The sequence below is a fragment of the Zingiber officinale genome, chromosome 6A (genome assembly GCF_018446385.1).
Source record: "Zingiber officinale cultivar Zhangliang chromosome 6A, Zo_v1.1, whole genome shotgun sequence".
Lineage (NCBI taxonomy): Eukaryota > Viridiplantae > Streptophyta > Magnoliopsida > Zingiberales > Zingiberaceae > Zingiber > Zingiber officinale.
The window spans coordinates 118082144-118099496 of record NC_055997.1 but is presented as its reverse complement, the minus strand read 5'-3'; the positions used below and the strand labels follow the sequence as shown (position 1 = coordinate 118099496).

Sequence of the window (17353 nt, the reverse complement as noted above, 5' to 3'; positions counted from 1 at the left end):
TGAAACCTTATTCATGAAGGGCTTGAGAAATGAGTTCAAAACATAACTTCTTGCAAATCTAGAATTCTGAAACTGCACTTAACCTTTTGATTGTTGTTATGAAGCTGAAATAAGATGAAGTTATCAAAATTCAGCAACCAAAGGGAGTGTTGAAGAGCACTGATTTCTGAAAATGCAGTATTTGAATTGGCTTTACAACTGTGAAGAAGTCTGAAACTGTTAGAAGAGTACTATAAGAAAGTGAAATCAGAGCAGCAAAATTCAGAATTTCTGAAGTCTGAAAAGCATGATTCTCTGAAATGAATTGAAGTCTTGAATTGCTGAATCCTGCTGAAATTATAGTTCTGAAGCTGGAAACTGAGTGTACAGTTTCTAAAATTTTCAGAAGCTGAACCAAAATTCCTAGTGCAAATCTCAAGCGAAGTGGAAGGGAGTGTCAACTGCTTAAACTCAAAGAGATCAAATCTATTTTCTGTTAGTGTGAGGAAGGTTAACATTTGTGATAAGACAAACAAATTGTTAATATGAATTTCCAAAGAAGTTGTACTTGTTAGTACTGGAACCTCACAACATCTGGAATTGAAGGAATCTTCTAGAAATGGCAGTGCAGGAATTAGCAAATTGGTATGGTTTTTAAGGGAGAATTCTGGAATTGGATGAAGCAGTTATTTCCTCTAACACCTGCATAGTGCCAACTTTTAAGGTTAATGATGATCAGCCATAACTCGAATTTAAATCCTATCATTGCAATGCTTGGAACTGAAACTGAATTCAGGAAACTGAATAAACTCAAGGAATTTCAACTAGAGGATTAGATTGCAGTAGTCGAGTTGTATGGCAATGCTGAAGCAAATGAGAATCCATCTGGCAAGCTGAGTAGCATTATGCAAGAAAAGAACCAGTAAATGATTAGTTCAAAGGAAGGAGTTGCTGAAAGTTAACAAATGTTGAATTGCTGGAATTCTGTACAAGCTGCAGGATTAGAATCAGAGTGCTTGATATAAGTTTTGTGCTAATTCTTTATGCTATTTTTGATCAACATCATTATGAAACTAAGTGTCTATCAATTGAGTGTCAAATGATTCCCTTTTCCAAACTGAAATTTTAATAAATTAGGTTGAAGTTACATTGAAATTCCAAGTCTGAATCTGGATACTAAGCTGCAGATTTTTGATAAAAGAAAAAAAAATCAGAGTGCTTGAAGTCCTGGAACCTGAGTTAGCTGTGATGCAGATTTGAGGAGCATGCTTTCGAAATGAGATTGTTAGGGCAGATTAGAAGTTGGACAAAATAAGCAACAAACTGAAATTCACATCATAGGTTTGTAAGTGCTGCTGATTTCAGAGATTCTGTTGGAATTCTTCACAGCAGCTTACATCTTAAAGGCTGAGGGGAGCAAGAATTTTTTTTCTAATTGTTCTAACTACTTAAGTTGCATTATCTGGAGAAACTGAATTTTGACTTCTACAAAGCCTCATTACCAGTTCTGCATGTGTCAACTTCAACATTTGTGTGCCAATCTTTCAACCTATTTGCTGATCAGTACCAACAGTTTTTGAAGATGAAACAGTTCCGATTTGCAATTCTAGAAAACTTGAGTTTCTGCAGCTTAAACTTCAAACTGTCTCGATTGGATTGGAGATGAATTCTGGTGTGATCTTGAATCAGTTTCTTAAGCTTACTGGAACTGCATATTGTTGAAATTGCTGATTTGGCCAGCTGCATTACAGTTGCTAGTTGTATAGTTAGTTTTTGCAATCACGTACAATGATTTGTATGAAGAAACCAGTGCACAAAGATTCAAGTGCAGAAATCGATTTGCTGGAATTGTGTACAATCAGCAGAACCAGAAATGCACAGAAATGCAGAATGCACTTTTAAATTCTGAAATTGTGAGTTGCAGAAATAAATTTGATTTGCTAGTTTTGGAGTTGTGATTGATTATTGCTGAATCTTGTGATCAAGCTGCGAAGTGAACAAAATTGTGGAGCTGAGTTTTAAACAGAAATGCATAGGTTGAAAATGGGTTTTGAAATGTTGTTAACTCACAATTTCTATAATTGGAATCAGAAACAGCAGATTACAGAGTATAATCTCATATTCGAGTTTCTGAGAATGGACTTCCAAGAGGCTGAGGATCTGCTGCAGTTCTGCATGCACAATTTAAGTTGAAATTGAATTCATTAGCTGAGTTTAGTAGCACAAAGGTTGAGTATCAAGAAATTCTTTTATTAACTCAAAAATAGTGGAACGTGCAGAAGTTGGCTTTCAGAATTTGGAGGTCTCTGAAACTGTGAAGGCAGAAATTCAAGGCATTTGACTATAGTGAATTGATTTCTGAATTAATATAACTAACATTCAGCAAGGAATTGGGAAGTAATAAGTGTAGAACTGGATCTGCTGGAGATCATAGATCCAAACCTTGATATTTTGCAGCTTCATTTCTAAGTTGTTTGGAATGATATCTGAATTTGAGCTATGAATTCATGAATTGCAGAGATTAACTCCATTCTAGAGTCTTTGTAGCTGGTGCTGAAATTCCATATGTGGTTCTTAGAAGTATGATATGCGGAATGAGGAATGAAAGAAATTATGTTACAGATTTCAGAATCCAGCCAGGCTTACTGAAATTAATCTGTTAAGTTGCTGATGAAAGTGGAATCTACTGATCTGTTGCTTCAAGTTGTCTCAAGTTGTCTTGAAATCTCAATTCTGAAATTAAGAACTAAGGTACACAACGAGAAAAGATGGAATGAGGATTACAGAATAGTGTAGAGATTATTTGAAGATGGAAAAGTGGTAATAGTATAGGCAATGTTGATTCCTGGAAATATCTGCTTATGCTAGTTTCTGAAATTCAGGAATTCTCATTTGACAAATTTTGTTTCTAAGTATGGATTTAAGGTGCAAGAAATTGTCTAGAATTTTTGAAACAATCGGAGTGGAACCTACTGTTCTGTTAGCAGAATTTAACAACTCTTACTGAAGCTGTTTTCCAACAGAAATCTCAATTTATGTGGCTGCACTGCAGTGCAAGATGCTCTGAACTATTATTCTGAATTTGTGTAGATTTTAGTGCAGGATTACAATTTATGCTAGATGTTTGGATAGAGTTTGCTTTGGAATTACATCGTTTCAATTCATGCTATAGTAGTACCAAAAGTTCTCATTGACTCACAATTCCTGCAATTGAGATAGAAACTAGCTCCTATTTTGATTTCCTGGAAGAGGATTCTTTAAACCAGAAATCCATGCTATCCCATACTTACTGCAGAATGAAAATGCTTAACACCACAGAAGCATAGGGAGAAAAGGGTAAAAATCTACAGAAATCAGAAAACAGAATTTGGATTATAGCTTGAAAGTTGTTGGAGCTATGTTGATTATAGCTGAATTCTCTAGGTATTGAATTCTGCAACATCTGCAAAAATGAAACTATGTATGAATTTGTTGCTGAATTCTGTTCTTTACCTTGCCGTTTCTGAAGATTGCAGAATTCAGAATGCAATGGAATGCTGGAGCTGAAATTTTGATCTTCCTTGACTCACAATTCTTGATGCTGGAATCTGTAGCGGCAGATTACAGTAATCTGAATTCATTCACAGATTATAGCAGAACCTTGCATCTTTCATTGTTTTGTTTGATTCTAAGATTTGTTGCATTGACCGAGACGGACAATGTTTTAAGTGTGGGGGAGTGATTCCTTATCCATTAGTTGATTTGAGATGATTTGAGTTCAAATGCTGGAATTGAAGTGGAAAAAGAGCAAAAATAATGAGAAAATTTTTTTTGGCACATCAAGAGAGTATCAAGTGGAAGATAGAGTATCAAGATTCTTTGTTTGCCATCAAATTGAAGGGGAGGTTAGCTTGATATTTTGAATTGGTAACAACAAATGGTATTCATCTCTTTACACATCAAATTGGTCAACTCATCAAGTATATTCCTTCAATACTCTCATCTTCTCAATTTTTCATTGAATTCTTTTCTTTTGCCTACTACATTCACTTCACTTGTTCTTTTTGATTCCATTTCAATTCTTGTTAATAAAATCCTTTTGATTCATGTATGCTATGTTTATGGTGGTGGAGAATTAGAACATAAGCAAGCTTATGGTAGTGAAATGTTGTGAGTTGCATTGAGTGAGCTCCACATATATGCAATTTTGAGTGTGAGAGTTATATTAGGTCAATACCTTGTGAGATTGCAACTTGCTTAATTTTTCATTTGGATTGAAACTACCATACCTACTGATTATTGTTTGGATTGTATTCATGATTGTTAGTGATCTTTAGATGGTCTTAATTAAATTCTTTTTACTATCTTTTAGATATTGCTAGGGAATTTTCTATGGAGATGATTTTGAGTTTTCTTTACTTGCACGGGACGTTCAAGACTAAGTGTGGGGGATTTGATAACCATGATTTTACTGCATTATTTTGATTCATATATGCATAGTTTGATGTTGATTTCATAGGTTAAAATCATGGTTACATCACATTTTGTGCATTGTGTGTATTTTTGGACTTAATTGCAAATTACTTTATTTTTATATTATTTGATGCTAATATTTGATTCTTATTTTGTAGACATCAAAGGATGTTGAATTTGGATATATTTTGACCGAAATTGGGCTCGAATCGGAGTTCAAACAAGAAGATCAAGCTTTGGAGCATTATGGGTCGTTCATCAAAAATAGGACAGATCTGGACCATCCGTTGAAGATCTGGCCGATCCAACCTAATGGGGAGCAGATCTAAGCCATTGATGAAGATCCAGAAGTTTTGATCCAGATCTGAGTTCATCCAGCCATTGATCCAGCCGGATTAATCTGGGACGTTCATTGAAGATCGGCAGATCTGGGCCATCCAGTGATGATCTGATCGATCCGACCTAAGGGAGGGTAGATCCAGACTTTAGATCAAGATCAGTACCTTCGGATCGGATTTTGGGCAAGCTTTCACCGTTGATTTAGCTCCAAATTGCTCCTAGCCGTCCGTTCAAATCTGGATCAGATTTAAAACAGAAGCTACAGTTCCCTTTCTTCTTCGTCGATTCCTCCACACACAGCAGCCTCGTCCTCGCGGCATCTTCCGGATTTCGGCCCCTTTCCTTCTCCAATCCATTTCCCAAGCTTCAACCTCGGTGGATAATCTCTACAGCAGCTCATCCCGATCATTTGGAACCGTCGTTGGGTGTTCTCTCCGACGGAAATCTGCTCTCGGATCTTCTCTGTTCCAGCCCGATTTGGAGGTGGTCTTCCAATCGGCGACTCCGATTCCCATCAGTGGCGCTTGGAGGTGGTCTTCCGGTGTTCCTGAGCTTCACTCGACGTTCATCCGCATTCCACAGCTTTCCATCAGATCCAGAGACAGATTTTCATATTTCGGCCATTATTGGGGTTCCGGGATGTTCTTAGCTTACCGGGGGTGGTCCGTCGGTGTAGCTAAACCTTCCTCGAGCTGATACTCAGCTGAGACGATCCATTGAGGTCCATAGTTGGGTGGTCTCGACATTGGCACTCTTGTGTGACGACAAGAGTGTGAAGCTTGTTAGATGATTGTGAGAATGGATTGGTTTACATTTTAATTCATTTTGTTATTGTTTTTATAGCTTAGCACAGATTACTTTTATGTTTTGTTATATTTTTATGCAAGTAGTTAGCATTTCTTTCCTTGTTGAAGCTTAGTTTAAGTTTTAGTTGATGCTTGGTTACTTGTTTAGTGTTTAAATTCTAAGCTAGGGTTTACATCTTGCTTTAGATCAGATTTAATTGTCTTGCTATTTTATATCTTAGTTTGATGTGTGTTAATGGATTTATCACAACGTAGAGTGACAATGCGTAATGATTTGTTCATTGGCACATAGTTAGGTTTCACTCTTGCTTTAGATTAATTTCTTAATTGCTGTGTTTTTCCTCTGTTAGATTTAGATTTAAAGCTTTTAAACCCCCAACTCCATTTTTATATCGAAAACCCCAAAAAATAGGAATAAAAGACAATCCTAAATTACATTCTACCATTGGTTCCTCGGATCGATCCTGGGCTCGTTACTACAACATTATTGTTTAATTAAGGGGTTCAGTGAATAAATACATTTGTTAATTTGATTAGCGGATGTGACAGATTCGCTCTATATTAATGCCCCCCTCACGATCCTTGATGTACTTCTTAGAGTATGTAAGCTGAGTCCTCCGAGCTCATGCATTTCAACAGCGGACGTGAGAAAGCCTTTTTGTAAAGCTGATCGCCGATGAGTATGAACCGACCAGCTCTCCTCCTTAGCAGCTGGGCTTCATACTCATTGGATGGTGTGGCGCCCGAGCGGAGGAACTCTATGATGGGTGTCCGCCAGTCGCTCGGAAATGTGAGGCCTTCCATCCGGTCGACGTGCGCCACCAACAGTACTTTTTCAATTGGCTGCTGAATGGCGACCGGCGTTATTGAGCTCGCGAGTTTGGCTAACTCATCGGCTGCTTGATTTTCTGCTCTGGGTATCTTCTGAACAATAACTTCTCTAAAATCGGCTTTGAGCTTCTCGAAGGCTTCAGCGTAGAGCTTGAGCCGAGCACTATTGATTTCGAAGGTACCAGAAAGCTGCTGAGCGGCCAACTGCGAATCCGAGTGAAGTGTTACCTGACCGGCTCCCACATGCCGAGCTGCTTGCAAGCCGGCTATGAGGGCCTCATACTCTGCTTCATTGTTGGTAGCTTTATAATCCAGCCGGACGGATAAGTGCATCTTCTCTTCTTGAGGGGAGAGCAACAATATTCCAATCCCGCTTTCGAGCCGAGTGGACGACCCATCCACATATATTCTCCACATAGCTTCCGGCTCCGGCCTTTGCACCTCAGTCACAAAATCGGCCAACGATTGCGCTTTGATCGCCGAGCGGGGCTGGTATTGGATATCAAATTCACTTAACTCCGTCGTCCATTTGATGAGCCGTCCGGATGCTTCTGGATTTAGTAGAACACGTCCGAGCGGGCTATTGGTTTTGACAATGATCGTATGCGCCATGAAGTATGGACGAAGGCGCCGAGCGGCGAGGACCAGAGCGCCCAGTGTAACGAGATTCAGCATCTTTTAAAATGTGACTAAGGAAATACACAGGCTCTTCTCCGCTCGACCTCACTAAAGCCGAGCCGATTGCATGCTCGGTTGAAGACAAGTACATATAAAGTGGCTCACCCGCAGTCGGCTTGGCTAATACCGGGAGAGAGTTCAGATATGCCTTCAAGTCTTCGAACGCCCGATCGCATTCTTCATCCCAGTGAAACTTAGTGGCCTTGCGCAAGATTTTGAAGAAAGGGAGGCTCCGGTCGGTCGTTTTGGAGATGAATCTGGACAAAGCAGTTATCCGACCGGTCAAACGCTGCACTTCCCTTGTATTTCTTGGAGACGGCATGTCTTGTAGAGCTTTCACCTTGCTGGGATTTGCTTCGATTCCCCGCTCGGTCACTATGTACCCCAGAAAGCGCCCTCCTTTTGCTCCGAACAGGCACTTCTGGGGATTTAGCTTGACTCCATATTTGCGCAGCGTTCGAAAGGTTTCCTCCATGTCTTTGAAGAGATCGGCCGCTCGGACGGATTTGATGAGAATGTCGTCCACATACACTTCCAGATTTCGCCCAATCTGCTCTCTGAATACTTTATTCATCAAGCGCTGATATGTGGCTCCCGCATTCTTCAACCCGAACGACATCACATTATAGCAGTAGGTGCCGTCGGCCGTGACGAAGCTGACTTTTTCTTGATCTTCACGGGCGAGCGGCACTTGATGATAGCCTTGGTAAGCGTCGAGCATACATATTAATTCACAGCCGGCCGTAGAGTCCACCAGCTGATCTATCCAGGGCAGGGGATAAAAGTCTTTCGGGCAAGCTTTGTTGAGATCCCTGAAATCTATGCATACTCTCCATTTGTTGCCCGGCTTGGAGACCAATACTACGTTCGCCAGCCAGCTCGGGAACTGCACCTCGCGTATATGGCCGGCTTCCAGAAGCTTCTCCACCTCCGCCCGGATGATGGCATTCTGCTCGGCGCTGAAATCTCTTTTTCTCTGCTTTACCAGCCGAGCGTCCGGTCGGACATGTAACTCGTGCTGCGCTATGCTCGGCGAAATTCCGGGCAGCTCATGTGTCGACCAGACGAAGACATCATGATTTCTTCGGAGGCATTGGATCAACTCTTCTTTCTGCTTCTCCTCCAGATCGGACGCGATGAAGGTCGTGGCCTCCGATCGGGTCGGGTGTATCTGCACTTCCTCTTTTTCTTCATAAACTAAAGAGGGAGGCCTTTCAGTTATGGCGTTTACCTCGATCCGGGGCGATTTCCGAGCGGAACTTGCTTCTACTCGGACCATTTCAATGTAGCATCGCCGAGCTACCAGTTGGTCTCCCCGTACCTCTCCCACTTTGTCCTCGACGGGGAATTTGATCTTCTGGTGGAAGGTGGAGACGGCCGCCCGGAACTCGCTGAGCGCCGGTCGTCCTAAAATGACGTTGTAGGAAGAAGGAGAGTCGACCACCATGAAGTTCGCTGTCCTCGTCCTCCTGAGCAGCTCCTCTCCCAGCAAGATAGCCAGTCGGATTTGCCCGACCGGCAGGACTTCATTGCCCGTAAACCCGTAGAGCGGGGTCGTCATGGGCAGCAGCTCGGCTCGGTCAATTTGTAGTTGATCGAACGCCTTCTTAAATATGATGTTGACCGAGCTTCCTGTGTCAATAAATACGCGGTGAATAGTGTAGTTGGCTATTACCGCTTTGATGAGCAGAGCGTCGTCGTGGGGCACTTCAACTCCTTCCAAGTCCCCGAGCCCGAAACTGATTTCGGGTCCTTCCGCTCGTTCTTGGCTACAGTCGACTGCATGGATCTGGAACTGCCGGACGCTCGCCTTTCTGGCTCGGTTGGAGTCTCCTCCGGTCGGACCACCAGCTATGATGTTGATCTCGCCTCGGGAAGTATTTCTTCTATTTTCCTCTTCCCGAGCGGACGGTCGAGACCGTTCTCTGGACGCTCGGCGATTCTCTTGCCTTGGAGAACGATGCCGATCGGGAGTCTGTGGCTGTCGCCTATCAGCTCGCGTCCGATCGGCTTCATTAGTTTTCTATCGCCTGTCGACTGAGGGAGACCGTCGTCCGGCATTCCGGGGCACGGGATGAGTCACGAAGGGAAGACTTCGGCAATCCCTTGTGTTGTGTGTATCCGTCCGGTGGAAGGAGCAGAACATCGGGGTCCATTTCTTCCTTGGCTTGGGCCGGGCGGCAACTACCTCTTGCACATGGGACCTGGCGTGGGGGGATCGGATTGCTTCGGCTCTTGGTCCTCTGGGCGGCTGATGAGCGGCGTGCGGTTTCCGCTCGGCAGGAGGAGCCCGCTCGGTTGGAGTTTCTTTTTTCCTAGCCGCTTGCGCTTCTTCCACGTTGATGTATTCGTTCGCCCGGTGTAGCATGTGATCATAGTCTCGGGGCGGCTTTCGGATGAGCGATCGGAAGAAATCCCCATCCACTAGGCCTTGTGTGAAGGCATTCATCATGGTTTCCGAGGTGGCAGTTGGAATGTCCATCGCCACTTTGTTGAACCGCTGGATGTAAGCTCGAAGCGATTCACAGGCTTCTTGCTTGATGCCGAATAGGCTCACGCTCGTTTTCTGGTAGCGTCGACTGCTCGCAAAATGGTGGAGGAAGGCCGTTCGGAAGTCCTTGAAGCTGGTGATGGATCCGTCCGGCAACCTCCGAAACCACCGTTGAGCCGATCCCGCGAGGGTGGTGAGGAAAACCCGACACTTCACCCCATCTGTGTATTGATGCAGGGTTGCCGTGTTATCAAACTTACCCAGATGATCATCTGGGTCGGTTGTCCCATTATACTCGCCGATCGTCGAAGGCACGTAGTGCTTCGGCAGAGGATCTCGTAGAATAGCCTCTGAAAATTGGCGATTAATCCTCTCGGGCGATGCGTCCGCTCGGGGGCTTTCCCTTTTCGGTCATCTCGTCTAGGAATTTCGTCCGAAGAAGATCCCCGATCTCTATGAGCTGCTGCGGCTTCAGGAGTGCGGAATAGGGCCCGATGAAATGCAACGGTGGCCGGCGGTGCTTCCGCTCGACCGCCAGACGCTGACGTTGCTTGCTGCTCCGGCCGCTCGGCTGTGGCTTTCTGTTTTTGCTCCACAAGCTTGGCGGCCCTTATCTCGATCAGAGCGTCGAGTTCCTCGTTCGAAAGCGTCACCATGTGTTGTCGTCCAGCCTCGTCCATTGTTTCCGCTCGGATACAGGAACGTTCCCACAGACGGCGCCAAATTGATCCTGTCCGAATGCTGAATCAACAGACGCTGGGCACGTGGCGCTCTCTGGGTCGCCGATGTAGATCTCCGGCTAGTCTCACGAAGCTCCGGCGAACCTGCACAGAAGTCGGGCCGGGAAGGGGTTCCCGGCGGTGACCCTCCGACGCTTAAGTCAGGCAAGCAAGCAGTGAAAAGAGTGGCTCCAAAGGTCTTGAACGCGTACCTCCGGCGAAGTATGAGGCTTGTTATATAGGATGGTGAAAAGGTCCCTGTGCGTCCACCGAGGCACATACATGTCCGTAGCCCATACTTCGGTATGTGTCTGTCAGAACGCTGACGCCATACTACTACAGTCCAATCACGTCTTCGATGAGACAGCAGAACACCTCGTTGTCAGACTTGGAGTATGGCCTAGCCATAGGACTTGACGGCTGTCAGAAGATGTTCGTCCTTCTTTACCCACCGCCGGTCGGGACGTCTGTCCGTCCGGCTGAACGGGGAGTTCACGCGCCGACCGGACGGATCTCATCTCATGCGCAGTCCGGGCGGCACTCTCCTCACGTCCGGACTGCCGTTTGCAGCGATATGCTGGGGAGAATTTCGGTAGGGTGCTATGTAAGAACTGTTAGCAGTACATCACCTTCTCTTAGGCCTTCCGCTCGGCTCTTTGCTACTGTTCCATTGAGCGTCGGAACCCCAACTTTAGTCGGGGCGCCTATTGCCTCAGCTATTCACCGGTCGGTCTGCCTAGGCCGGTCGGTCTGCCTATCCGATCGGCCACTTAGCCTTTTGACTCCAACGTGGCATGGACCCCTCAGAATGGGGGTCCCCCGTTCTAACCGCCGGATCACCACTGATGGACTTAGAGAGCTGAAATTGTCATTTCAGTTCCTATGGATTTCTGAGGTTACAAGAAGTCCAACGGTGCTGCCCATTATATATTTCGGCATCTCCAAATATGTTAAAATATTATTGGAAAAACTAGCTCAAATATAAACTAATTCATATCAAACCCACATTGGGTCTGATATTAAATTATGTCATACCCACGCGACTCTAAATTGTAATTACATAAGGTAGACTCCTATATATTGCTTTAGAGAAGGGATTTTTTTAGTCATTACTTTTGCTGATGTGATTCTTGCCTTTTGAACATGGCATTTAGTTACTACAGAATTAGAGAATTAGAGCATAGACATATTTTCCTTAGTCAACTATAAATTCAAGTATTATCTATGTGCAGTTTGAAAATATGATGTTTTGTAGGGAAAAAAGTATTTTTATTTAAAAGGAGACACTTCATCTGGTTGGATTCATTTCACAAGTTGTTTATCATATTTGCATGTTAGAGTTGAAGGAACTATTGAAAAGGTTTCTAGAGAGAAGCCTGAGCAATATTTCCATAGTCGTCCTCAAGGAAGTCAACTTGGAGTAATTGTCGGCAAGTACGTCTGTTCTATTTATCTTTATATTTTTTTCATGCATGGCAATAGAAAACTATATTGCCCAATGTGGGCCTGATATGGAATGATATCATATCCAATATGGGTCTGATATAATTCCATATCAGGCGCAACATGGATATTTTTAACAATTCTTGTTTATTATATTTTAAAACCTTCAAAAAGTTGAAATAAATAATGGATAGCATATTTGAATTCTTTGCAATCTCAGAAATCCATAGAAACTGAAATGGATGCAATCGAAGCTCTCTAGGTCCATTAGTGGATTTCGATCAAAACTCACTGATGGACCTAGAGAGCTCCGATTGCACCCATTTCAATTCCTAGGGATGTATAGTGTTGCAAGGAATTTAAATATGGTATCCATTATTTATTTCAACTTTTAAGAGATGTTAACATGTAAAAAGAAAGAATCATCAAAAATCTCCATATTGGGAATGATATGGAATCATATCAGATCTAATGTGGGCCTAATATCATTCCATATTAGGCCCAACATGTAAATTTTTGACAATTCTTCGTTGTTACATGTTAATATCTCTGAAAAACTGAAATAAATAATGGATAACATATTTAAACTCCTTACAACCTTAAAAATCTATAGGAACTAAAATAGATGCAATTTGAGATCTCTAGGTCCATCAATGAATTTTAACTGAAACTAGAGCGGTAAGTGAACCAAGCGTTCGTGAACAAGCTTAGTGTTCGGCTTGGTAAGAGCTTGTTTATGTTCGTTCAATATACATAAGATTAATTAAACAAACAAGGTTTAACAGTTTGTTAAGCTAAACAAACAAGCTTGAACACATATGTGTTCAACTCGTTAACGTTCGTGGACAACGTTCATGAAACATATTCATTAATAAAACTCTTTTCAATATGCTAAATAAGCAATAAAATAAATAAATAAATTTAAATTATCAAGCTCAATAACCAATCAAATAACTAAAAGTTTCAAACAATCAAAGAAGATTGAATTGAGAGCTTGATAACATCTAAACGAATCAAGCTCAAGCCAAGCTCGAACCAAGCTTAAGCCAAGCTTGAATTGAGAGCTTGATAATATCTAAATGAACCAAGCTTAAGCCAAGATTCAAACAAGTTCAAGCTCATAAAAGATAAATCAAACTAAGCTTGAACACTCATTTCAAAAGCTTGATTCATTTTAAGTTCGGCTCGGCTCGGTTACATTATCAAACAAGCTTGAACACCCCAAAGCTTGGCTCCGCTCGACTTGTTTACAACCCTAACTGAAACCCACTAATGGGCCTAGAGAGTTCAGATTACACTCATTTCAGTCCTAGTAGATTTATGAGGTTCCAAGGATTTCAAATATGCTATCTATTATTTATTTTGACTTCTCCAAATGTATTAAAATGTTATTAAAAAATCAACTAAATCTTATACAATGTTATTCATATGTTATGTATGCTTATAAAAAAGGGAAGAGAGAGAGAAAATTGATTAAAAAAAATGATAAAAAAAGTCAGATTATCAGGAGGATAAAACAAGGATTGCACTTGAAAAGGTGCATCGTTTGGTAAATATTAAAGTAGTATACGCTTTTTAGTTAAATTAAAATTTTAGGTATGTTATTTGGTAAATTACCGAAGATTCTTTTAGTTTACACATGATTGTGCATGACATCTACGAGAATGAAAATCATACTAATTTTGATTAAGCTTAAAATGTAATTATATTATTTTTTCTTTTTCACACTTAAAATAATTTTAATATTTATTAATACTTTCTGTAAATATCTTACTATTTTATTAAAAATCTCCCCTCTTTACTAACTAACTTTGGTGAAGCCTAAAATGAATTTACGTTAATATCCTTTTTCTATTCACACTAAAAATAATTTCAAGATTTATTAATAATTCCACAAGCGAAACAATCAGTGATATAGAGTTCGAGATTCAGCTGCAGCGTATTATTATGAATTTTTCTCATCATTAATTTTCTCTGATTGTTTTATAGAAAAAAAAATAGTTCTCTGTAGTCCCACAACACTATGATCAAAGAAGCTTCTATAAATATTTTAGACCGACAAATTAATTTTTTTTCTCATCATTATTACACTATTGTATGGATTTGACGTATTACATGGATCTGATGAATCTTACCCAAATAATTAATTCTTGATTCAGAACGTAAGGGTGACATTCGAAAATCCAAACAATTCGAATTTTCAAAGACTCAAATAATTCAGATTTTCAAAAGTCAAGTACTTTACCTTAATAACTCTACTTTAGTATTTTAATGTTAAAATGCTTTAATTAATATAATTTTATTATAAAGGATCAATGTGATTTCAATGTATTATATTACACATACGACGCTACGATCACTAGTATTAATCAAGGATCTAGACTTAAGATTTAGTAGTATATTATTTAAAAAAAAATCATTAAACAGTGTATTATTAAAAAAATTTATTATCTTAAAATTGATAATACGATAAAAAAAAATTCTATAAATATTTTAGACATAATAAAATTTTTTACTTTTAACTAACATCAAAATATAATATTAAATTAATTTTTATAATAAAAAATCTGTTATCCATATTTATATATTATATTTCACATGTCTTTATTCTGTATAACGAGCTTAGCTTTGACTTACTTGCTACAATTATCATTGATGGCGACAGCTTTGACTATCGCTGGAAGATTCTCTTGCTGATGGCAATCACGTGATTTAAAACGTAATTGCTGCGTGCATTCTACGCCAAAACTCCTTGATCCAGTGCTTGTATCAGCAATAGCCAAAAAAAATAACGGATTTTGACGTGCTGAATTGTATTAAACTATATTTAATAATTTATTTTTTCAAGTTATCAATTCTGATTTTTTTTCAAAAATAAAAATATCTAGATTTCATTGTATTTATACACAGGATGCTCACATATTTATAAAATTGTTAAATATTAGAAAATATAATAATATTATTATTATTTAAATAATGCATTTTTTCTAAAAAAAACCTTAAGCTCACCGCCTATGATACGGCAAGCGTCTTCACTGGCTCCTCTTCCTAGCCCAACCCTTTTCTGCTCTCACCTCCGTTTCCACAAGCAGAAGAGGGGCATCTGATGGCTGCTGCTATCCAGGAGGTGGCCCTGAGCTCCGGATCCAAGGCCATGCCCCGCATTGCTATGGGCACTGCCTCCTACCCCTTGGCGCCCTTCGACGCCACTCGGGACGCCATACTCCGCGCCATCAAGATCGGCTACCGCCACTTCGACACCGCCGCGCTCTACTCGTCTGAGGAGCCGCTAGGCGAGGCCGTAGCAGAAGCGCTCCGATTGGGGTTAATCGCCTCCCGGGACGAGCTCTTCATCACCTCAAAGCTCTGGATCCAGGACGCCCATAGCCATCTCGTGCTTCCTGCCTTGCAAAAGTCACTTAGGTAATTGATCTATTTGTGAATTAGCTGCTATAAAAAAAAATCTATTATTGCCGTTTCTTGAATCGAGTTTTTGCATTAATTTATGTTTAAGACTGTTTACAAAGATCTGCCGAAATGCCTGTTTGCAAAGATTTTACCCTTTTAGCATAATCTAAAGTTGTTTGGATAGTAGAACCGAATCATGAATCCGAGGCTTAATTCTTGTATTTGGGAATTTTCTCCACGTTGTTTTACTAAATTATTCTAGCAACTGTGTGTGGAGCGGTATGGTGATTCCAGAGTTAGACATAAACAATCAAACTTTTGTGATATTTTAAAATATTTTGTTTTCCTTCTTCTTTTGACTGTTTAGAGTTCTAATTTAGTTTTCATTCAACATAAAGAGCTCATGCAGGAAATAAATAAATAAAGTGGACCTAATATATCAATCTAATTCTACACTATCACTAACCATTTTGTTGGCAATAAAAATGAGGTTTATTAAGTTATTGGACTTTTAAATATTTGATTTAGATGGTATGTGTTTTATTTTATGGTGGACAAAATAATATAAAACATTATAGTACAAATAAGTTGAGGTCTTCAGTTTAAACATAATAATGATAAATAGTGTAAATAAATTGAGGTCGTCATTCATAATAATTAGATATAGACATGAAAGTAATCTAACAAAGGAATGAATGAAATACAAAAACAAACTATTGGTGACCAAAAAATATCAAGTTATTTAATGGTTGGGATACTATTTCTTGTTCTATTCTACCCGAAAATTTTTTAACAAGATTATACCCTACACAAAAGTTTTAACCGGCATTGTTGTGTATCTGGTGGACTTCATTTGGTCCACTTCTATTTAGATTGTCAAATTTCATTATCTGATGAAGAAAAAATATATGACCTTTAATTCTTTATCATTCCAAAGAAAGAAAACACATGAAGTTGTGAATTAGTAAAAGTGAATTTTGTATTCGGAAATTGAATTGCTAGATGGTTCTATGTTATATGAGTCCTTATAATTGGACTTTATTTCAATTTGTTCATCACTTTTCGAACAAGATTTAGTATTATGCCAAACTACCCAAGGAAGGCTCATTCACTCTGCATTGTTTAAATCTTACTAGGAGCCTTCAATTGGAGTACCTTGACCTCTATCTCATTCACTACCCCATTTGCGCCAAACCAGGAGGCCTTAATACAGCAATTGAAAACTTTGTATCAATTTCAAATGATGAACTAATGCCAATAGATATAAGCTCAGTATGGGCAGCCATGGAGGAGTGTCAAAGGATGGGGCTTACTAAATCCATTGGAGTCAGCAATTTCTCCATTAAAAAGATTGAGAAACTGCTCTCTACTGCAACAATTCCACCTGTAGCCAACCAGGTTTGCACACAAAACCTACAAATTTATACTTTCTAACCTCGGGATCACCAAATAATGTTTGATTTAATCTTCCTTTAATAAAAAATGCATTAGGTGGAGGTGAACCCTCTTTGGCAACAAAAGGAGCTGAGGGAGTTTTGCATGGCTAAAGACATTCAGTTGTGTGCTTACTCGCCATTGGGAGCCAGAGGAACAACCTGGGGTCAAAATTGGGTCATGGAGTGTGAGATTCTACAACAAATAGCCAAAGCTAAAGGAAAGACTCTTCCTCAGGTAAATTCTACTAACTCGTCGTAATAAAGTTGATTGGAACAATAACAACTGGACTGGGAGTTAATAGGAATGACTGTTTGTTTGTTTGATAGATATGTTTGAGGTGGGTTTATGAGCAAGGAGACTGTGTGATAGTGAAAAGCTATAGTGAGAAAAGATTGATGGAAAATTTGGACATCCTGGACTGGGAGTTGAATGAAGAAGAGAGGGAGAGCATCAGTAGAATTCCTCAGCGCAAAGGAAATCAAGCTCTGTTCTTCGTCGCAGAGAACGGTCCCTATAAATCTATGGAAGAGCTTTGGGATGATGAAATATGATGAACGTTTAGCTAAATGATTTAAATTTGTTTCTGATGTAAGTTTCTCTTATGATGTCAAAACCTGCCCTAATGGCTTCCCTTCATTGAATAAAGGTTCCACGGGCCCACGGTTGCATTTTAATTAGTAGGCACAGCAAGTTCTGTTTTACTATCTATAATTGTTTTGTTGTCCTCTCCTCACGCTGAGGCTCTAGAAGGGTGAGCATGGAGTGGCGCC

General features: G+C 40.3%; 1 protein-coding gene across 1 annotated transcript; it reads left to right on the top strand.

Annotated features, from left to right (window-relative positions):
- Nucleotides 1-14752: 14752 nt before the first annotated feature.
- LOC121997689 (deoxymugineic acid synthase 1-like) lies at nt 14753-17257 on the top strand. Its single transcript, XM_042552244.1, has 4 exons — nt 14753-15161; nt 16283-16544; nt 16638-16817; nt 16910-17257. The coding sequence occupies exons 1-4, from the start codon at nt 14845-14847 to the stop codon at nt 17132-17134; spliced, it is 984 nt and encodes a 327-aa protein (XP_042408178.1). The 5' UTR covers nt 14753-14844; the 3' UTR covers nt 17135-17257.
- The last annotated feature ends 96 nt before the right edge of the window (nt 17258-17353 follow it).